The 24,313-nt window shown below is 35.8% G+C and overlaps 1 protein-coding gene across 1 annotated transcript in view; it reads right to left on the minus strand.

Moving 5' to 3' along the window:
- The window catches only part of LOC150104339 (pyruvate kinase PKM-like), a 241,265-nt gene that overhangs the window by 145,638 nt on the left and 71,314 nt on the right, over positions 1-24,313 (minus strand). The window contains exon 4 of the mRNA XM_090396925.1: positions 22,291-22,425. Coding sequence (XP_090253051.1) covers positions 22,291-22,425 — 135 coding nt within the window. The remainder of the gene's footprint in view (positions 1-22,290; positions 22,426-24,313) is intronic.

The raw sequence follows: 24,313 nt of genomic DNA on the forward strand, positions 1-24,313 counted from the left end.
CATGGTGTTAGTAATGACTAGTCCATGTCCTGAGCAGAAGTCTAGTAAATACTTACCATTATTATTAGCTTTGCCCTTTTCTCCAAATTTTCCTAAATGTTGTATTCATTTCCCACTCTGCTGTACAGATCTCCAACAAGGACCACTTTTTTCATTATGTCAGCTTCCTGTTCTAATGACTCAAAAAATTCTTCCACTTCTTCCTTAGAAGAACCTTCTGTGGGACCATAGGCACAAATAAGTTGCATAATGGATGCCCTTTTTGAAGTTTTCCAACATAACAATACTTAAAACTACCTTAGAAGTTTATCTTCATGTTTGGTGTAGAATGCTATTGCTACTCCTTTCTTTGATCGTTACTGCCTGAATATAGCATCCTATACTTATTTAGGAAAATCTCATCTATTTGTCTTCTTTGTCTCAGCAATGCCAATTATGTCCACATGGTAATTTTCCAATTCTTCTGCAAGTTTAATTTCCTTTCTATTAATACCCCCCCCCCCCCCCCCTTATATGGATGGTTCCTATCTTCAGTTCTTCTGATGTTTGGTTTATTCTTCTTCAAATGATGAATTCAAGCTTGATTTGAACAGTGTCTAAACTTTTAAGGATATGGATTTTAATATAGTTTTAAAAGGGAACAGTTTATATATATATATATACACACATATATATATTAAAGAGGGGGAAGCTATTAGGTTTGTATGCAAGCCTGCCTATATGAACTGTTGGGCATAGGGGAGGGTATCGAATTTGAATTTTTGGTGATCCACATATTCTGGATGATTTTACAAGATATAGTTTGAACTTGTTAACAAGTTCTTCAGGCAAGATGTAACTTTTTTTTTTGTTAATTTAAGAACGTCTTTCTTTTGTGTATTAGTAGGATATTGATCAATAATAACCTTGTAAAAGATTGCAATCTGCTTTTATTATAATACTCTTCTTGTTACTGCATAGTTTTTAAAGGCTATTACTTCTTTATGTGGAATACTACTATTAAAAAGTTTGATTTCATCAGGTTGTTCACTATATCAAAATGAACGGTGCTGCTGGCTGTTAAAGGCAGTAGATGCAAGTCTGTTGCTCTCTATAGAAGAGATGACACTATACGATGGTCTAAACTGTCTACATGGTAACAGCATCCATCATGTACTTGAAAGAGTAACATGAGAGCTGTCAAGAGTGCTTTGGTAGTGGTTAAGGTTTGTCCAGTGTATTGGCAATCATGTGAACAATTTATATAAGATATGTGGTGACCACAAATGTCTCATCATCTGTTCATATATGATCAGTGCAATGGAGGAGGGGTCATAGCAGAAGCTTTCATGTTGCGACCCCTACTGGCTTCAGTACAAGCTGCAAATTCTGCAGACAGCGTTTCTACAAGACAGTATAGTTTTATAGTGCTACTAGCATCCTATTCATCAGAGACAATGACTAAAAATCAACAGCCCTGACAATCATCTCATACAATACTTCTTTTACAGAGGACCTTTCCTCTATAAAAGAAGATTTTATTGCAAAAATGTGTAAAGGACAAAAATATGACATTTTATGTCTACACGAGACACACAAAGGACCTCAATAAGCCAGACTCAAAATTGCTTGTATGAAGCTCATAAAAGAAACAGCACATGAAAAATATGGAAATGTTATTTTTACTCAGCAGGAGGCTCCAGGTTACAGGATGCCAAACCACAAACCAAAACAACATAGAAATCCTTGGAATAGATCTGGGTAACATCAGTGTCTTCTTAGTATATAAATCGCCTAGTAATTTGTTTTTGAAATGTCCCAGTATTTGACACAAAGGAAACCTGCTATTATTATAGGCGACTTTAACAGTCATACACACAATGGGATTAGAGTGAAACAAATCAGGATGGAGAGTTAGTCGAACAGTGGGCTGAAAATAATTAAATGAGTCTTATACACGATCCTAAACAGCCATCATCATTTAACACAGGAAGATGGAAAAGAGGACATAATGAAGACCTTGGATTTGCAAAAATATGTAAAGCGAGTAAGAGTAACTAACTTGCAGAGAGGGATAGATGAGCTGAAAGAGGAGGTGGAATGTCTTGTGAACGAGATGAGAAGTATGAAAGATGAGATTAGGAGAATGGAAGAGATGAATGCAAGGTGAATCAGAGTAGGAGTGAGAGAGAGTTTTGGGAATGATAGAAGAGGAGAGAGAAGTATGGGAATGATAGAGCAGGGGTGAATGGAAACAGTCAGAGAGACAAAATGAGAAGAATGCAACGGAGTGCTGGAACCAGGGATAGAGTGATGACAGGACAGCAGGTAAGTAGGGGAACACAGAGAGAAATGGTTAGGGGAAGAGAGGGAGAGGGCGAGGGATGTAGGTGAACAATCAAGGAACAGAGTGGTAAGAGGTGTGATGTATAGAGACTCGATGACCCTGTAGTGTACAAGATAGGATGCCAGAGGTGTGTTTGCCTGGAGGAACAATAGAAAATGTGGCTATGGCATTTAAGAGGGGTGAAAGGATGGATGAAATGATTGTGATGGTGGGCATGAATGACTTGAGAGGCAATGTAAATTGGGTGACAAGAGATCTGAGATTCTTGCTTGAAGTTGTACAAAAGAAAATGCAGAGAGGAAAGATTTTTTTTGTGTGTTGCCCAGGTATGATAGTGACGAGCTGAGCAGAAGAGCAGTAATACTGAATAGTATAATAGCCAGAATGTGTCAGGAGAGAATTGGAATATGTGGATGCTTGGAGGGCATTTGAGGACAGAAGGGAAATGTATGCGAGAGACCTCTTGCATTTGAATGAGGAAGGAAGGAGGTATCTGGAGAGATTGCTGTTTTCTGAACGAGTCAGTGTATCAATGCAGGGAAACTAGAATTCCCAGGGTGGATGGTGGCAGGGGGTGGTCTCTTATTGGAATGGGTGCTTGGGGGAAGGCATCAGGTAACACCGAGTCCAGTGGCATCGAGAGGAGACGATGACAGGTATAGAAGCAGTAACATTTTTATACTTTACACTAATGCCAGGGGTATCCAAAATAAAGGGCATGAATTGGTGGCACTGATAGCATCAGCCAGGCCAAAGATTATTGGGATCTCTGAGACGTGGTTGACAGAGGATGATATAATAACAGGAATTGAAGTAGCAGGGCACAGCATTTTTCAGCAGGATAGGAAAGGAAAATGTGGTGGTGGAGTACTGCTTATGATAAGTGATGACTTATGTCCTCTAAGAGTGGAGACTTTGGAAGGTGGTGACACAAATGGTTTTGAAAGCATATGGTGTGATGCAGAAGTGGCCAAGACAGGATATTTAGTGGGATGTTACTACATACCAGGGAGCACAGAGGGTGAGGAGCAGGAGATGTTTAGGCAGTTGAGCTTGGCAAGTGCAAGAAGAAAGATTGTTATGGAAGATTTTAACTACAGCAGTATAAGCGGGAAGAGGAAAATGCACATAGTAATAAGGGGATGGGATTTCTAGAATTCTTCAGGGGAAAATGTCTCAGGCAACATGTAATAGAGGGAACAAGAGGTTCAAGAATTTTAGATTTGGTCATAGCATCAGAAGAGCTGATAATAATTGAGATGACATCTCTCCCACCAGTTGGAGAGAGTGACTATGTGGTTTTGACTTGGAAGATGAATAGACATGCAGGTGTATCGAAGAAAAGGGAACATATGTGGAATTATAAGGCAGGCGATTATAATAGTCTGAGATATCAACTTGGGGCAGTTCCAGGAGGTCGGAATTGGAACACTGGATATCATTAGCGCTTGCGAAATTGGGAAGGAATATTTGTTAGCAGCAATAGGACACAATTTGGTGTAAAGTGGATGACAAACAATATCAAACAGGAACTGCAATTGAAAAAGAGATTATGGAAGAGATATAAGGAGAGGGGTGGAGGGCAGATACACGAAGAATATAAGACACAGGCCAGGAGAGTGACCAGTATGGTGAGGAAGGCAAAACTGGAATATGAGAAGAGCACAAAGATCAAAAAAAAATCCTAGGGAAATTTTTTAACTATGTGGCCAGTAGGAGGAGAAATGATTGTGGAAGAATGACAATGTGAGATAAAAATGGGAACAGAGTGACTGATGCAGAGGACATAGTGGAGTTGTACAATGAGCACTTCATTAGAGTATTTCATCCTGGAGAAGAAGGTTTTAATATTAGAGGGATGGGGCAGGTTCAGGGTTTAGAGGTGCAAGAGGAGAGCGTGTTCCAAATACTGAGTACTCTGGATACCAGTAAAGCAGTGCGACTGGATGGTATTTCACCACAGGTGTAGAGAGAAGCTAAAGAACTGACAGCTCTATTAACCTGGCTCTTCAATAAAAGTCTGTCTGTGGGAAAGGTACCCAAGGAATGGAAGGAAGGTAAGATAGTGCCACTGCACAAAGACAGTAGCATATTGGAAGTGTCTAATTATAGACTAGTTTGTGTGTCATCAGTAGCTGTTAAGGTCTTGGAGAAATTAGTGAGGGACTATATACAGCGTTGGGCAGATGAGGATAATGTTATCTGTGAGAATCAACATGGATTTGTTAAGGGGCACTCTTGCTTTAGTAATATGATTGCCTTTTATAATAAAGTGACAAGAGCAGTTGATGAGGGAAAGGCACATACTGCCTTTTTTTTGGATTTTGCAAAGGCATTTGACAGGGTGCCACATGATATGCTGATATTTAAGTTGCAGCACATGGATTTAATGTTGGGATAGTCAAATGGATTCAGGATTGGCTGTCTGATAAGTATCAGAGAGTTGTGCATGGTGGGGCAATATCAGGGAAGCAGAAGGTTACAAGTGAAGGTTCCACAGGCTCAGTACTGTGACTTGTATTGTTCAACCTTGATATCAATGACATTGTCAATGGATTGCAAGGGCTATTCAGTTGTTTGAGGATGATGTGAAGCTGGAAAGGATTATCAGTAATAGTGCAGATGTGGCAATCCTGCAAGAGGATTTGAATAAACTAGACAGACGGGCAAATGAATGGATGTGTCAGTTTAATGCAGCAAAATGTAAAGTCTTGAAGTTTGGGATCCATCGATGGGGGAATGCATACTCGATTAGAGAAGCTATACTGAATTAATAGGGGAGACAAGAGATCTTGGGATGATGATTGACAGAAAAACTGAAATTCAGGGAGCATATGGCAAAGGGGGTGAAGGTAACCCAAAGGATTGCTGCAATACTAAGAGGGACGCTGACCTGCAGAGATAAAAGAGTTATCATTCCACTGTATAAGACCTTGATCAGACCACATTTAGACTATTGTTCTCAAATTTGGTCCCCAGGATTTGAAGGGGATAAATTAACTGTGGAAAGGGTACAGAGGCGAACAACAAAGATGGTTTCAGGATTGTACAATGTCAGTTACGAGGATCGACTGAGGGAATGTGGACTGCAGAGTTTGGTAGACAGAAGAAGGATAGGTGTATGATCAAAACTTTTAAGCTGTTGAGAGGCAGTTACAGGGTAGATATTGGGGAGTTCTTTCACTTGGTGGAACAGAGGGAAGGAGCGATAACAAGGGGCCATCCCTGGAAGTTACGAAAGGAAGCTGTGAGCAAGAAGGTGAGGAGTAGTTTCTTTGCATGGAGGGTGGTTGAACCGTGGAATGCATTGCCTAAAAGAGTGGTTAGGGTAAGAACAGTCAATGAGTTCAAGGAGTGGTATGATAGACTATGTTTCCTAAGAACGACCTCCCACGACGAGTCTTTTGACTCCATGGAGGCCTGGATAATAATAATGTAGAAATATATGAAAGGTATTGTGAAAGATATGATAAAGATCCATTTTCATTAGAAACAATTGATGCAGGAGAGGAACAGCACTATATGAAAAAAGAAGTCAATAATGGGCAGAGAAAATGAAAAGCTTAGATATGAAACACAGTAGCAGGAACACTTGGCTCTTACTCAAAAAATTATCTGGTGATCCGACAATAACAGCAACCAAAGTTAATATAAATGCAAACCAAATTGCAACTCAGCTAACTCTGAATGGTAAACTGAGTACCAAAGGAAAAATACCTAAAGATTACATTAAAAGTTAGGGATTCAGTAAAAGAGGACCTAGAAAATGCCCTGAATGTCTTAAAACCAGGAAAAGCCACCAGTATAGATGATATTAGAAACGAGACCCTAAGGAATCTGATGAGAAAAAGTAATAGAGTGGATATTAGAATTCTTCAATTTTTGTTGGAAATTGGCTAAAATACCCAGTATATGAAAGCAAATGAAATTAATACCTATCCTGAAACCATGTAAATCTGCTGAGAAACCAAACAGCTACAGGTCTATAGCTCTCCTATGCTCAATGCTGAAGTGCTATGAGTTTAATTTGAACAGATTAAGCCTAGAAATAGAGAAAGTGCTGATAAAAGAACAGGCAGGATTTAGATAAGGAAGATCATGCACTGGACAAGTATTAAATTTAACATTTATTGAAGACGGCTTTGAAAGCAGTTAGCAACAGGATATGCATTCATAAATTTGACAGCAGCATACAACATAGTAAATCTTAGAAGGCCTATAGTCAAAATTTATAGCAAGACAAACAGCTATCAGTTAGTGAAGGTATTTAGGTTGCTGCTGTTTAGCAAGAGATCCAGAAAAATGATCTACCCCAGGGAAGTGTGCTCCTCCCCCTCCTCTTCAATACACACACACACACACACACACACACACACACACATTAACAACCAATCTATAAACCCACAGTCAAGAACCTTATTATATGCAGATGACTGGGCAACAGCTCATCAAGCAAAATCCTTTGATAACATTGAGAAGTAGCTCACACAAAAATCAGAAGCCCTTACAGTTTACTATAAGGAAAACCACTGAAACCAAATCCCAGTAAAACTCAAATGTGTCTTATCCATCTCAATAACAGGGAGGTGAGGAGAGAGTTGAATAATACAAACTGGAATGGTGTGAAATTAGTCAATTATCCATATCCAACTTACCTAGGTGTTACACTAGATAGGACCTTAAATTATAAGTAATATATAGAGAAAACAGCAGCTAAAACTCAAACAGGTAATAATATTTTGCACTGATTAACATCATCTCAGTGGAGTGCAAGTCCACAAGTATTGCACACCTCTGCACTGGCACTTTACTTTCGACAGCTGAGTATGCTAGTCCTCTTTGGGAAAGATCATCACTTGTCAAAATTATTTACAAGGGTTTTAACGAAACATGTTGGCACATTACCAGCTACCTTAAGCCTACAAAAACTGACCATTTATATTCACTGTCTGGTATTGTACCTCCTCATATTGCGAAAACAGCAGCTAAAACTGACAACACAGAGTAGATATGAGCAGAAACAATGACTAAATGATGAACAGCATCCTTTGAATGGACATGTTAATACACATAGGAGGTTAAGATCGAGGAAACGTTTGACTCAAACAGTGGAAACGCTAGTTGATTCCATAAAAGCTACAAGGTTAACAATGTGACAAGAACAATCTCCAGAGGCTCTGAACTTAAACAAATCTTTTCCTTCTGACAAAGATGGAAGATAATGAATAGACTTTGTTATTGGAATGAGCAGATCAAAGAAGAACATGATCAGATGGGGCTACACAGAGAATGACAGCCACACATGTGATGAAACAAAAAACCATGGAACATCTTCTGCAATGCTGCTTAGTAGACAATAATAACATATGTACCCAAGAAGATTTAATGCAGTGTAATGAAACAGCTTTAAAGTATATTAGTCGCTGGATGAGTGAAATTTGACATTTTATGTAATATTTTATGCAAGTAGCATTTTTATGCCTATTCTTTTAAACATATGCTTTTAACCATTTATATATAGGCTTTTATATTCTCTATAGTTTCGTACACGAAATAAAAAAAAGTGCAATGGAAGAGTAAAGCCAACGAGTTGTTAATACTGCAATCTATAAAGAAGATGACTACTGTTGAGAAAGCAGGACTGAAGGAAATCAAAAGTCAGAATGGCTGTCAGTATTAGGAGAATGACAATTGCATATAAATTTCATAGAATGGAGCAAAGAGATTTTCAGGGAGAGAGAGAAGAAGATTCTAAGTTGGAAGCTCTCTGTTAAGGTGCATCAGAACTCACATCCACTCATGTTGAAGTCTTCTCTAACAAAAAAAGCTAAGTGGGACTGAATTAAAAATAAATATTTAACTTAGTTCATACATTATTTAAATAATGTCCATATTTTACCAGCTCAAGCTGCATTATCTGAGCACTTTAAAGATAGATACTCAATGAAGACTCAAATGGCAGAATAAAGAGAGCCACTTGACTTGAGGCACAACAGTGGTGCTATTCATAGTGATGTTCTATGAATATTGCAGATTTTGTAAGATAATGAGGTGTGCTAAAATGTGTACAGGGATCACACTAATCAGACAAATGTGCACAATGAAGAACTAAAACTAGCTCCTCACATGAATCACTGCTCATCTGCTTGAGTAGATTAATGAGATTTCACCAATTTTGAGTTGAATACAAATTTCTGCACATTTTTTATTCTTTACTACAAGAAATCAAGGAATACTTACAGAATTACAAACTAAATGCAAGATGTGTGCCAAAAATTCTTACTGATGATCACAACACATTGTGGCAATAATTTTTTTTTTTTTTTTTTTGGAATAGTATCATAATGAAGGGAACAAATTTTTTGAACTAAACTGTGACAGGAAATGAAACCTGGATTTTTCTCATGTGACATAAGAGAGTATTGTTATATCCCGTGTTTATATCTCTTGTCGTTCTGTTATATTTTCTTATATTATTTTTCTTAACGGCTTCCCCTTTTTAGTAATTTCTTAAACTATCAGTGAGTTATATCTTAACTTTCAATCTAGGCCGATAAGCAATTATACAAGATGTGCACGTGAGCTATAAAGACAAAGGAAATGTCGTTAATTGGTGCCAATTCCTTTGTTTCATATCAGGTACTGGTTCCGTCTTAATTTTAGAGAAAATTTATATTTATACTGCGCCACCCTAAAATGTACTTGATGAATATTTATTCATGGAACCAAACACAGTCTCTTAATTCTTGAACAATCTCACTGTTAGGACTTATCTCACAGTCGTAGCCCCTTAATTTATGTTTGTTAGTCATCTCCCGCTTAGGTTTGAACTTTTATGAACGGTTCAGTAAAATGGAAATCAGGCGAGTCTTCATATTCATTTCAAAAGAAATTAACATTTAATTAACTGAATATACATAATACAAGTTATGAGAAATATTTTTACTGACATAAGGTTACTCTAGATAATAGTGGGAAGAGAGTAGTTTCACTTATGACTGCAAAATCTCCTTAACATAAAAAATCAAAATTTCAATTCATTCATTCTTACAAAATCTAACTCTCATTTATGTAAGATACCATAAAAGACTATATACTTTCTATAAATCACATACATTCAAAATTATCTTTACACTATTATTTCAATCACAATTAGCTCCACACTATTATTTCAATTAAACTATAGAGTTCCTAAATTTCCTCAGCATAACTCCTAAAGTTCTTTCAATGAGGGCTTAGTCCTGAGTTGAAATCTTACATATATCTAAATCAATGTCCCCTACACAATTTTTACATTAACAAATAAGAAACTACATTACTAGTAGTTGGGGATGCACTAGACCTTCATGCATATCCCTACAGCACTTTCAATTTTCTGATTAACCTCCTAGATTTACCTCGGCTTTTCTATACATCAATTGGATTCGGACATGACACATCACTGATGGGGAAAACAATTTTGGCTCCCCGCTCACTCATCAAATCGGCTGGGCATGGGTCTACGATCTTTGGCGCAATCTGGAACTCTACCGTGTCAGGTCATTCCATAGTCCAGAACTGCCCTTGGATACTGCTGCTAGCCGCGATGACCTCACGATGGACTTCTCCGCTGATGACTGCAGTACAGGGAACGAGAAAAAAGCCATGAGCTGGTGCCGCAGCATCTTTTAAAATGCACACCCTATGTTTCTTGCCTGCGTCATCCTGATTTCTCCGGGCACATCATTCCTATGAACACTTAGCACCAATCTCACCCCTAGCATTCTATTCGGAGGTCATCCGCGTACGTCTTCTATTAGGTGCACGTGTGTGACCTCAGGCCATTGCTGTATAATCGGATTGCCTTTTGCCTTCAACATTGTAATAACACGTACATAGATTACACATAGTTTAAATTTTACAGAACACTTATTTAATTTCAATATGATGCATTAGATAAAATTTTCTTAAATATTAACGGAACTGATAATTTACAATTGATTATTTTTCTCTTGATATGTTGATACTGGCTCCGGAATTGATAAATCGTGTTAAATCTGAATGAAGGTAAAGGTGTTGACCTTTCTTTTCATTCAGAGTTTAACAGTATGCAGCAAACAATACAATGTCAGCATAATGGATCTCCAAAAGCATCACCAAGAGATTCAAAGAAATTCAAGAAAATGCTTTCCTACAGGAAGACAATGTGTAGCATATTTTGGGACAGATGCAGTGTTTGGCTAATTGGCTTTATAACTCAAGAAACAACACTAAATGCAGATGTTTATTGTGATATTCTAAAAAAATTGCAATAGTTTATTCAAAAGAAGATGATTTCTCAGCTTTGGAACCGTTTGATTCATGACATAATGAGACACACTGCTCAAACTTGAGAAATGCTTGAATAATTTGACTGGGAAGTCTTCCAACAGCCACCTTATTGCCTAGATTTTGCACCAGTGATTTCAATCTTTTCTCTACATGAAGAGGTTTTTAGCAGCTCAATAATTCTCTATCAGAGAAAGCATGATATCCATGGGATTAGGTCATAACACTGGCTGCAGACTACTTCAAAGAGGGGGATACAAGTGTGGAGAAGCAGCTGACAGTATGCATAAGCTTGATAATTAATACTGAAAATGTCACTTCATTCATTTGCAATTGGACCTCAGTTACTGGATTCACCTTTTACTTTTTGCTTTTTTCCTAGCAAGGATATTTTCTTTCCTTTGAACAGTAAATTCAAATCAAGGCAACAATATACACAGATGCCTCCTTCAAGACAAGACAAAAAAGAGTTGAAGAGTAGGTAGGATAACTGAGAGAAGTACTTGAAGAACTTGAAATCTGTTTTGTTAGGAAAAGTGTAGTTTGGAAAACAGATGGAAATGAAAATTGATGAGATCGGAATTAAGAGCACTATAAAAATAATTTCCAATAAGAAACTCAAAGATTGGAATCAGAGAGTTTCTTGCCGAATATAGTAAACTATAAAGTATCGGCGACACTAGCGTTAGCCAATGCAAGTGATCCTAGTACGTAGTACAATACCAGGGCAACTCGTTGCAAAGGTGGGAGAATTTCAGATCGCTATTCTTAGGTATTTTCCATAATGAAAAACACATTTCCTAGGAAATGTATGCTGTTATTACATTATGGAGGGAGGTCACTACCCAGACCGGTTTCAGCCTTTTTTGAGGCTTCATCAGTGACCTCCCTCCATAATGTAATAACAGCATACATTTCCTAGGAAATGTGTTTTTACATTATGGAAAATACCTAAGAATAGCGATCTGAACTTCCACCACCTTAGCAACGAGTTGCCCTGGTATTGTACTACGTACTAGGATCACTTGCATTGGCTAATGCTAGTGTCGCCGATACTTTATAGTTTACTATATTCGGCAAGAAACTCTCTGATTCCAATCTTTGAGTTTCTTATTCGGTTTTAAAACTATGTGGGATTTAATATCCCCTTAATTTAAGTAATGTTTTCATTGCTGAAATGAAGCTTATTAGCTCTTTATACTTAAGTAATTTCCAATTATTTTTATGGTGTTCTTAATTCATAATTGTAATTTACAATTATGAATCTTTTTATAACTGTTTTTTGTCCTAAGATGTTTGCAATTAAAGAACATACATGTTAAAAAACAAAGGGCTCATTGATTAACTGTACTAACCAGAGCCCTGATGTCTGTAATAAATTAAATGGTCTTTATTTGATTCAATGAATTTGTTAAATGAAAACTCTATTGTCATAAAAGGCCCTATCATTATACTAATGACAGTTTGGCAGCCATTATTAACTTTTTCTTGATGAACAGTTCATTTCAGTTTATGTGTGTCAGTGGAAGATTTACATCTAGCTCTGAGAGTATCAGTATCCATGCAACAAGAGAGGAAATTACAACTAGAATATAATTATCTGCCTCTGAAAATAATTTTTTTTTCACATAATTTCTTCAATTCTGAAGAAACTAAAAGACAAATTTTTCTCATTATCTCAGAATCATGATTTTTTTCAGTTATGTTACTACTGCACAATCAAAATGGTGTAGTAATTCAAAAATGAAGAATTTTGAGTTGTGCCACTATTACAGATAGCGAGAGAAATGAGCAGAGTCAGAAAGATGAAATCTTATGCGAACAAATTGGATAATACTCAGTAAGTTTAATTTTTCCTTGATTGAAAAAACACTTGAGGAAAATTTATCCTAATCTCAAGAAAATAATACAATAAGATGAATAATTATTCAGAAAGAAACAAAGGAATTAAATGAACAGTAAAATAAAGCTAACGAAGAAAAGCAAAAGTTTATGATACATTTGATTTATATGGGAATATGGAAAGTTAATTCACAATAATAGAAATTGGATACTACACTGGACTAGTATGTTTACATATATCTTTATCTAGCAAGCAAGTTTAATTATTATTATTGCACAGGCACCTCCATGGAGTCCTAAGACTCATTGTGAGAGACCCAAACTGTCAGCACAATATCTATCATACGTCTCCTTAAAACCATTAACAGAAACATACTCATGCAACTGACTCAGGCAACCTGAAATCCATTCTCCAAGCAAAAAATCTAGTCCTCATGCCCTTGCTACTCACACTCTTGCCCAACTTCCAGGGATGACCTCTTAATCTGACCCCCACTAGCCAAGTGCTGAATCATTTCCCCTGCACCAATCCTATAACATCTTTTAACTTAAATATTTCTATCAATCCCTCCCTTTTTTTATGCCTATTAACCGACTTTTGCAATCCACAAACCCTCAATCTATCCTTATAGGGAACATTCCACAGACTACAATCTTAGTTACTTGTCTCTGGATTCTCTCAAGCACTTCCTCATCCTCAAAAAACCCAGGTGTGGTTGTATCAAGGCTTTAAAAAGAGCTATGAAAACTCCAATATCTCTATTTGTTAGTTGCTACCAGTTTTGAGTTTCAAAAGTTATTTAAAGAAATGGCTGTAAGGGGAGAACAGTGAAAGTTATGAACTTAGGAGCAAATATAAAGGTTGAGATGGTTTGGTCATGTGACAAGGAGGGAGGATGAGTATGTGTGGGGAGAAAGATCATGCAGATAGATGTGCAGGGGAGAAGGAAGCATGGGTGGCCAAAGAAGAGATGGAGGGAGCTGGTGGAGGAGGATGAAGGACTTGGATGGGGTTGCAGCCCAAGACAGGAGGATGTGGAGGAGACTCATTAAAAACAGCAACTCTACTTTAAGTGGGATAAGCTGCAGAAGAAGATTGTCCAACATGGAAAAACCACTTAGTGATGGGGAGTATATTAAAGAAGATGGCTGGATTGATGTGCGCCTTTCCTCTTTGACAATCTTTCAGAAAAGGTAAAAATTATTCATGACATTAAAGATTTGTCTATGAGTAGAAAAACAGTTAAGGATAGGATACCCCCAAAAAATCATAGTTTTGAGGTAAAAATAAGAAAATTTTTTTTTATTTTTTTTTATTTTTATACTAAAGAATACATTCCATAATTTTCGTACTCAAAAACTTCCTACATTTTAAATATATAGTTATAAACTTTAAATTGAATTTTCTCTGGTTTTTAAATTTTAACACATTGCAGTTGGTTTTGGCAAGATATCTTAAAAACTATTAGTCCTAGAATATTAATTTTTTTTTCTAACACAGCTTAATATATCCAGAATATATTGAACTAAAATTATAATCATTGATATGTATTGTCATTTTTAAAGTTTATTTTTCAAACATGCAAGATTTGTGTAATAATCATTATATGGACAAATTAAATTTCATAACTTTAAAGGAACTGATATTTGCTAAATTTTAGTTTATATTGTTTAACAGACACGATAGAATATCCGTAGCAAATTTGAACAAAAAAAATTATTTGTTTCATTAAAAAGTGACACAAAAATGCATATTTTAAAATAAAAATTTGATTTTTTAATTAATCTAATTAATTTTTATATAATTAATAATTATTTAATATCATTTTTATTTACTATTTAATAATTATAATAATTAAAATAAAATTTAATTAACATTAATTTTTTTTTCCAATTCCATGGTACACCCTATCCTTAAGTTGGAAAGGAATACAGCAGAACAATTAACAAAAGATTTGGCTTCATGTAAGTTCTTTTCTATTTGTGTTGATGAGAGCACAGACATTACATCAGCTATGCTAGCAATCTTTGCTTGATTTCGTAGGATTGACAAAGTACGTGAAGATTGTAACACTACCTGAGCATACCACTGGGGTTGAAATATGTAAAGCAGTTATGAACAAATTATCTATTCGGCAAATTGATATTTCAAAAGTAGTATCCATCACAACAGATGGTGCACCCGACATGATTGGTAAAGAAGCAAGATTTGTAAATCTGTTTGCAAAACATGTTGGTCATCCACTGATAAGTTTTCATTGCATCATACATTAGAAGACTTTATTTGCAAAAGCTGACCTAAAGGAACTTCAAGAAGTGATGCAAACAGTAACCAAAGTTACCGTTTGTAAATCTGTTGCAAAGTCACCTTCTTTTTCAATTGAAGGTGAGTTAGTCAATCTCATACGGAAGTTTCACCCAGAAACTGGTTTTTCATCTGTTCATTACATTTCTGCACGTGCTTTGAATAAAAGACAATTTCAGATATTAAATGACATGGATTCAGTGTACAAAGGACTAATAATGTAAAACAATGTTTGTTGATTTAGTTCAAGGTCATATTCTGAAACGATTTGTTGAATGTCTGAACTGGAATGTCAATTGTAATCAACAAATGTCTTATAAAGAAATGTATGACAATGTGCAGTTTGTAAACTGATGTTTTCTGCAGTTAAATGACTTGAATCTAAAATTACAGGGCTCTGGTAAGACTCTTGATGTTATGATTGATGGCATAAAAGGCATTTGAAATGAAACTAGGAGTTTTTAAGAGGGAGGCAGACATTGAGAGATTTAGATATTTTCCAAACCTAAAGACATATATCGATCTCCAAAAGGATAACAAAACAGACACTGCCAATGCCTTCAAAAGGTATTTTTAAACATCACAGTTCAATTATTGAGCAATTCCAAGATTTGTTAAGTTCAGAGAATGAGAAGAGACTGCAAAATTCATTAAGTTTTCAAACATTATAAAACTGAATGAATTAAACTTGCAAAGGTTTTTGTGAATAAATATGGATGATCTTGAAATGCAGCTGTTTTTCAAAGTAACTGAATTTGGAGGCAGAAATTTATTCCCTCAGAGTTGACTTGGAAAATATTGAAAAGGGGTGATTAGAGTAACAGAGAGAAGTGAGGGAAAACAAGATACTAAGGACTTGGAATATTAGTCCAGAAACTTTGTAAACTCTTGCAACAGCATTACTATCCATTTTTTCTTCTACATATTCTTGTGGATCACTGCTCTCACTGATGAACTTTTGTTAAGTCTCATAATAGTAGCCTTACAGATGAAACTATTAGTGCATGCATATCTCTAAAGGTTACAAAATATAGACCTGATATAAATTATCTGTCATCAGTGATGCAGCAGCAGAAGTCTCATTGATTGATGCTAAATAAATAAAACATTCAGTATTTTTCTTTCTCTAATTTTGATTTGATGTTTTCTGCTAAAAATAGTAAAGATTAACTTCTGTTTAATATATTATGTAGGTAAAATAACACATTATTTTATCTGAAATTTTTATGTATTATTCATAAGGGATTAAGAATTAATAAAAGAATATCTTTAATTTTATTTTCTTTTATTGTGCTTTAGTCAAGTAAAAAGATTGTGCACTGTAATATATTGGAAAAACTTATGCCTGACTGATCTTTATAAAAAAAAAAAGAAAAAAAAAAAGAAAATTCAGAATTATTGTTTACTCTTTTGCTGATGTTAAATATTGTGTCTTTAAATTGTATGGATGTATATGGCAGCTAGAATTACACTTAAAGGCAAATAAAAAATATCCACACTATCAACAGGGTAGAAGAACTTGAGTAAAAATTATGTCACTAATTTTTACATTCATTCAATCTTACATGACTTACAATAATCACTCTTACAATATTCTTTGATTTTACTGCTCTAGTGTGATTTTTGATTATTTGAAAATGTTCTCCCGATAGTTAAAAGACACCAAATAATATGTTCCCAAAATTTTAGTTGGCACATGAGAAAAGTAATTACTAAAGAAAGAGCCAAAAGGCTTCATTTCGGCAATATAAAATGACATAGGCAAAACAGATATTAAATCCAATATTATTTTCAAAGTCGAATGTTTGTAGAAACTATGAAAGTTTTGTAAGCTGCCCTGAGAGATTACGAGAATATCACGTTGGATATAATGTTTATAATATAAATTTCTTTAGTAATTACTTTTAAGCACTGACCAAGTGTTCACTTACAAAAAATTCATTTCTCTGATATTTGTCAGAGAAACGTATTTTGATTTCCTTGTTTCCAAAAACTCTTGTTCCTACTGAACAAGAGTTTTTGGTCTCTTAAGGTTTCTCCCTAGTCTCTGAAGAGAATCAACCAGTTTGAAACAGCTGTCAGGCCAGAAACCTTTATCAAATGGACTAATAAAAGGCAAATACATGGACGTTTGGGCAGCATCCATGTCTTTTAAGTAGTCCAAGCTAAGGCAACTCGGGGATGTCGAGGATTGTATTCTTGCAAGCTCTCAGGTCAACTTAAAACTTTCATAGTTTCTACAAACCTTCCGCTTTGAAAGAACATTGGATTTAATATTCACTTTTTCTATACATTACTCATGCTTTTAGACATTACAAAAATTACTACAGAACAAATTTATCTTGTTGGCTTCTTCTCCATAAACCTGCAACTCATATTCTCCTAAGTGTTAATAATAATAACACCAGACCTCTACAGAGTCAAGACTCATTCACCACATCTACATACACCAAACTGTCAGGCAATGCGTGTGTTGAGGCTTAAGTCCTGTGAGGACATCATGTTGGAGGGTTAATGGAATATTATAATATTATCCACTGGGAAAGGATTAAAACTACTTTTGATGCTTCCAATATTTCGTCTCAGTCACTGAGACATCTTCAAGGATTACAAATAACTTTTGTAACAACACACTCAAATACAATACTTCGTGTTTTTCTAGAACACAAATCATATATTTGCAATCACGACTATGGTCAATCTGGCCTTGCAGACCATGTTTTGGATACAATTCACAGGATCTCTTGGAGAAAAACCACTGTAAAAATAATCATATTAAAAATTCTGAATATTTTTACGTATTAACTATGCTTGTTAGTTTTGTTTTCATACACGCAGTGTCTGCACTTGTGATGTGCTCGTTATGAAAATGTTATATTAGAAGTAACATGTAAAGAAGTAAAAAAATTGATGTACTTACTAAACTGAATATTTGTGTTACTTATAAGAAAGTTTGTTGTGGTTTAAAAATGTTGAATTTTGTGTTTTGTGAAAGACTTTCTCTTAGCGCTAATGGATACAGCGAGTCAGCCATTTTGTTGCAGTACGTAGTTTCTGACTTTTGTGGAGTGCGCATGCTCCCAGAGAGGATTTGATGTGTGATTGACAGCTGACAAGGAAAGCGTTGCGTATCCAAGTAACGGTTGAAAACAAGAGAGCGTTTGGAAGTTTTTAGAACACTGGCCGGTAAATATTCAAGTTGGAAGAAACTCTATTTTTTTTTGTGTGTGGCAGTCGGAAGAAATTTTATAGTGTATTCCAAAAAAGGAATAGTGGAAATAATAGGTTTCAAGGAGGAATAAGTAATGAATAAAAGGGAATCTTGAAACTAAGTTTTTTTAAAGTGGAAAAAGTTAAGCCTGTCATTTAGAATTGTGAATGAAAGGAGAACTTGTTGCTTACATTCTAAAGTGAATGTTTTTCTTAGAGAAAATATTGATAAGGAAGTTCTATAAGTATTAAGGATGCCTGAAAGTGAATGTTTAGAAAATATATTGATTAAGAAGATTTTTAGGTATTAAGGATGCCTGATCTGATGAGTATTGCTACTAAAAGGAAACAAGATTTAGTCAAGAAGACTTTTATGTGTGTTACATTGATTGATGAAAAGGATCCTGAAAATGAAGTACAGAGCTGTATAACTTCTGGAAAAGAGCCTTAACAGAAAGAGAAAAAGACTATGAACATTTTTTTTGTGATTGTGAAAGAAAAAGTGTTTAGTCTTAAGAGTAAGTTTATATTTTTAAATAAGGCCTTGGATCCATATAATCTGTAGTTATAGTTATGATTTATTGCTAGAAGTGTATATTTATTGTTTCAGTTTTATTAAATGTGTTTATTTTGTACTTGGTTTTGAGTCAATGATTAGTTGGATTCTGAAAGAGAGAGTTAAAGTCATTGCACCAATTGGAGTGAACTTTTGTGCAATACAATAACATATAGGGACTCGGAGTCAAAATAAAAATAATTGTTAGTAAAAGAGATTTATATAATAAATCACCTCATAAGTATATAGTATAATTATTAACAAAGGCACAGCCGGTAGACTAAATAGTTAATATACTATATATATATATATAAAAAAAAGAGGGAATATAATATATAAAGATTATAAAAAATAACACCACCATGCTCCATCATAGTAAATTCAAAAAAGAAAGACAGTTTTTAGAACCTGCAGCAGCACTCAGAAATCAACTGAATTTAAATAAATACGGTTACATAAAACTTCCCAAAATTTGGGAAACATTAGCTATCAGAGATCCCACGTTACATCCTAGGCTACCTACAAACGCCCATAGACAGCGCACAACCAAGATAGGACTTTCGAGTCACCCACGTGTTTCACTTGGTATTGTATTGAATTTGAGCATGTTGCTACAAAAGTTATTTGTGATCCCTGAAGATGTCTCAGGGAGTGAGACAAAATATTGGAAGCATTAAAAGTAGTTTTAGCCCTTTCCCAGTGCTGATAATATTCCATTAAACCTCCAACATGATGTCAGGCAATGCATTCCACTCACCAATAAATCTCTATGTAAAAAACCAACTTCTTACTCTCTTGCTCACACCCTTCCTTATAGAATTTCCAAAGGCCTCTTGTTCTATATCCCTACCATTCTATGAAATATTTCTTCTACATTAACTTGGTAACAACCCTCTGTCCCGTCAGGTGTCTTCTCCCTCCAGGAGATTGACTACCATGTGTCTCCACCATGTCCTATTCTGCACCTCTCTGCTGCATTCCTCATATGAGAGATAGGTCCAGTCTTGTATATTTTTCATGCACTCCAGTCTTTGTCTTCCCCTCAACAGTTCCTTCGCGAGGTGCCCTTTGTAGGCAGTTATGTCTCAGAATATGTCCAAAATATCTGACTTTTCTCTTTTTAATTTCTTTCATCAGGTTATGCCTGCCATCTCTAGTACCTCTTCATTTGTCTTTTCATGATATTCTCATAATTCTTTAAATTCTTTACAGCATCCACATTTCAAAGACCTCCAGTTTTTTCACACTCAGATTGGAGTGTCCATTTCTGTACTCCATATAACAATGTAGACCATATGTAGCATTTGGAGATTCTTAGTCTTGTTTTCAGATTTAATTCTCTAGATGTTAGTAGATTTTTCATACTGTTGAAAGTTGACCTTGCAATTTCAATCCTTCATCTTCTGTCCTGCTATTCTCTGTGATCAAGTGTCCGAGGTATATATATTTTTGCACCTGTTCTAATTTATTTCCTTTTATATTGATGCATATTTTTGGTATTTTTTTTTCCTCTTGAAATTATCACAATTTTTGTCTTTTTAAAGTTAAACTGAGGCCATACTGTTCGCTATACTTGAAGGTTTCATCTATAAGAGTTTTGAGGTCATATTTGTTTTCAGCTAGAAGAACCGTGTCATCTGCATATCTTACGTTATTAATATTTCTGCCCCCTACAGTGATTCATTTGAGGTTACTAATTTTATTAAACATTTCTTCTGTGTACAGGTTAAAGAGAATCGGAGAAAAGACACAGCCTTGTCTCACACCTTTCTGAACTGGGAATTCTTCTGAAGTCTCTCTATTTATTCTCAAAGATGCAGTCTGTTCCCAGTAAAGATTAGTTACTGGAAACAGACCTATATTAATTTAAATGTCTCACTCACATCCACTCTCATCCTATTCAAGAGGCTTTACAAAAGTAAGTTCTTTCTAGATCCTTTGTAATACATCTTCATCCCCCATAAAAACCAAGTGACCAAATCTGTGCACAGTAATCCATATGAGGCCTGATCAAGGTCTTTCTCAATGGAATCATATCCTTTATTTCTGCAAGTTAAGGTCCTCATCAACACTGCCATAATGCAATGTGAAGAGCAACTTTATGCAAAGTGAATACTTTGAATAACATCACTGCATACCAAATTTCAGAACATTATGCTTTGCAACAATGAACTGACAGTTGCACTCACTTGCCTACCTGCACAATCTATCCAAATCCTCTACTTGACTCCTGATCGTTCTCTCCAATTTTGAATTAGCAGCAAACAGTTGCATATCACCAGTTATACCCATCCTAATATCATTAATATACAAGTTAAACAACAATGGTCCCAAAACAGATGCCTGCACCACATCACCAATGACTATCTTGCCTCTTTGAAGATGCTGCACCACCATACACAATTTGTTATTACCTATTTCACAGCCAATCGCCTACCTATCTTACTAATCCAGTATCAAATCCCATCCATTCCAATGTAGTTACCAACTCATTGTGAGGCAATGCAATTCATCCAAAGATTTTGCAAAATCTAAGTATAGTACTGTATATGCATTTCCCTTGTCAATGCATTCATCACCTTGTTATAGTATATAAGTAAACTGGTAAAACATGATGTTGCTTTATCAAAGCTAGCTGACAACCACAGAGAATACTACTGTTTACAACCTATTTCTGTAGCCTAGCACTCAGCAACCTCTCCAACACCTTAACTCCAAATACAAAAGAAATCCTATAATTTAAGTGCCTCTGTAGCGCAATTGGAAGAACAGCAGAATATTGCATCCTTCGATTGGAAAAGATCCGGGTTTGATTCTCGTTGTAATGAGGGGGATCCTCATATGGACTTTTTCAACTGAAGGTGGGTTAGCCAATCTTATACGGAGGTAGCAGGGTTTTCCACCCAGAAATTCTGGTTTTTCATCTGGTGTACAGATAAATCGGCCTTCAAAACACATTCACAATTTACAGACAAAAAAATACTGTTGTTGGTGATGATGGGTGGTAGATAGTGTTGATGATGCCAGTAGTAGTAGGAGAATTAAGTAGTGGTGGAGAAGGTGAGATGTGTTTAGCAAAGTAGAGTGCCCTAAATTATAGGGCATTTTCTTACCACTTTTTTACAAAGGGGATGGATAAAGTGGTACAATTTTACTTTTCTTCTATTCCTTTGAAATTTGTGCTACTGCAAGACTCTTGTTAAACAGTTAAGCTAATGCTAACTCCCTGGAACATGTACTTAAAACATGGGGATATGCCATCAAGTCCTGCTGCCTTATTGACATCAATAGTTCTCTCCCTGTATACCTCTTGCTTAGTCACCAAGCCATCTTCTTCCATTTCATCTACACTTGGGATTCTCATGGGTGATGAGATGCTCAAGTCTAGAGCCTCAAATATACCAATAATATTTTGGAAAAAGGGCCTTGCATAAAAATATTTCTTATAAACTTTTTTTTGTAGGGTTTCATCTATAAGAGTTTTGAGGTCATATTTGTTTTCAGCTAGAAGAACCGTGTCATCTGCATATCTTAGGTTATTAATATTTCTGCCTCTTACAGTGATTCTAATCGGTTGAAATTACTTCAAATTTTCAGCAATTTCAACTGATTTTAATTACTTTCTGTTGATAAAATGATTATGAACTGCAACATGAATTCTCAGTACTAAAATAATTCTTATGTTAAAATATAAAAATACACATTTCAATGCATAAGAATTGCATTCTGAAAACACATACTTACTCCTTCTAAGAGACCAGTTCTAATTTCAGGACCTTTGGTATCTAGAGCAATAGCTACAGGATAATGTGGTGTATTCAGTTCTTCACTAAGCTTTTTCACTGCTTCTCGAACATTTGCAACTGTTCCAGCATGATACTAGAAGTAGATAATTTCCATTGAATTATTAATCAAACAGTTCCTCAATACCTCAATACCTAACTACAATATTCTAGTAAGAATAAAAAAAATGTTAATCCAATTTACAGAGCTGGGCCATGTAGCAAGTGATGTTGGAAGTTTTTCCCCACTTGGTTAGATTATAAATTATATATTTAGTTTAATCCTTTATCCAAGTGTAAGCAAACAAATTCATGTTGGAGGTTTAATAGAATAATTATCAGCACTGAGAAAGGATTAAAAATAATTTCAATACTTCCAATGGAAGTATTAAAATTATTTTTAATACTTTAATAATTAATATATTAAAGTTATATATTATAATATATAATTAATAAAAAATAATTTCAATACTTCCAATGGAAGTATTAAAATTATTTTTAATCCTTTCTCAGTGCTCATAGTTATTCCATTAAACCATGAATCCTGCATCCAACATGAATTCTGCACAGCACTTAAGCCTCAACACACGGGTAAGCAAACAAAGTTTGAACCTGAAGTATCTTCAGGACTGGGGCAACTCGTGGCAAAGGTGGATCAAGCTTCACATCACTTGCCTTAGCATCCCATAATGCAGAGCACATCTCCATGTACACTGCTGGCCTGGTTGGCCGAATGGTTAGCGTGTCCGCTCTCCAGCTGAAAAGCTGCGAGTTCAAATCCCGGCGAGGGCATGGGTGTTTGTGAATGTCTATGAAAGTGCTGGTCGGAGGTAGATGGCATTGGCATAGATGATGAAGGCAGTTGCGGTTGGTGGAGACAGAGAGTTGTGGAGTAGGGGTCCTCCCTCGATAAGTCTTTGGACTTCCTGGAAGTGTCACATAATGATAATAATAATAACAATAATAATATGCAGTTTATGGGAAAGATCACTACCCAGACCAGTTTCGACCTTTATTGAGGTCTCTTCATGTCTGCAAGGAGATGTGCTTTGCATTATGGGATACTAAAGAAAATGATGTGAAGCTTGATCCACCTTTGCCACAAGTTGCCCTAGTCCTCCAGTCCTGAAGATACTTCAGGTGCAAAGTTTGTTTGCTTACACTTGGATAAAGGATTAAACTAAATATATAATTTATAGTCTAACCAAGTGGGAAAAAACTTCCAACATCATTCTCTAATCCAGAGTAATTTATAAATAAGGTGTGACACCTTTTGGCAACTCGTATAGGTAAATATGACTTCTGCATTGCTTCAACCTTGGTACCACCTCTGGGTCTGGCTCCCACTGAAGAGACCTCAATAAATGTTGAAACAGGTTGGAAGCTTGGGTAATGAATGACAATGTTGTGGCCCATGAAGTCAACTGAGGCACAGTTATTGCTGTTACCCCCCCCCTCCCCAGATGAAATATGAGTGGCTCTGTTCGGTGGTGGGGTGAGCCTGCCTGCCTGCCTCGAGGCAGGGCCAGTGCTGAGAGCTCTTCTCAGTGGCAGGATGAGCCTGTTACTGAGGGGAACAATGCTGAGTTTATGATCCTGTGGGTCGCTCATTGTTGGGTGATCCAGAGGGATCTCAAGAGTTTTTGGAGAGGTAACCTTGCACTTGAACAGGGAAAGAGTCCTGGGTAATGACCCTTCCCATAATGCATAGCATTATACATGTCCGCAAGGATGTGCTTTGCATTATGGGATACTAAGGCAAGTGATGTGAAGGTTGATCCACCTTTGCCACGAGTTGCTTTAGTCATGAAGATACTTCAGGTGCAAACTTTGTTTGCTTACACTTGGATAAAGGATTAAACTAAATGTATAATTTGTACCATCATTCTATATATTAGCAAAACAAGTGTTCTCTGCCAGGTTGGCAGGAAAACGACCGAGAGGAAGACCAAGATATAGGTGGATTGATACGGTACAAAGTGCTT

The sequence above is a fragment of the Typopeltis vanoorti genome, chromosome 8, assembly GCF_054136105.1.
Source record: "Typopeltis vanoorti isolate ZY-2024b chromosome 8, IOZ_Tvanoo_1.0, whole genome shotgun sequence".
NCBI lineage: Eukaryota > Metazoa > Arthropoda > Arachnida > Uropygi > Thelyphonidae > Typopeltis > Typopeltis vanoorti.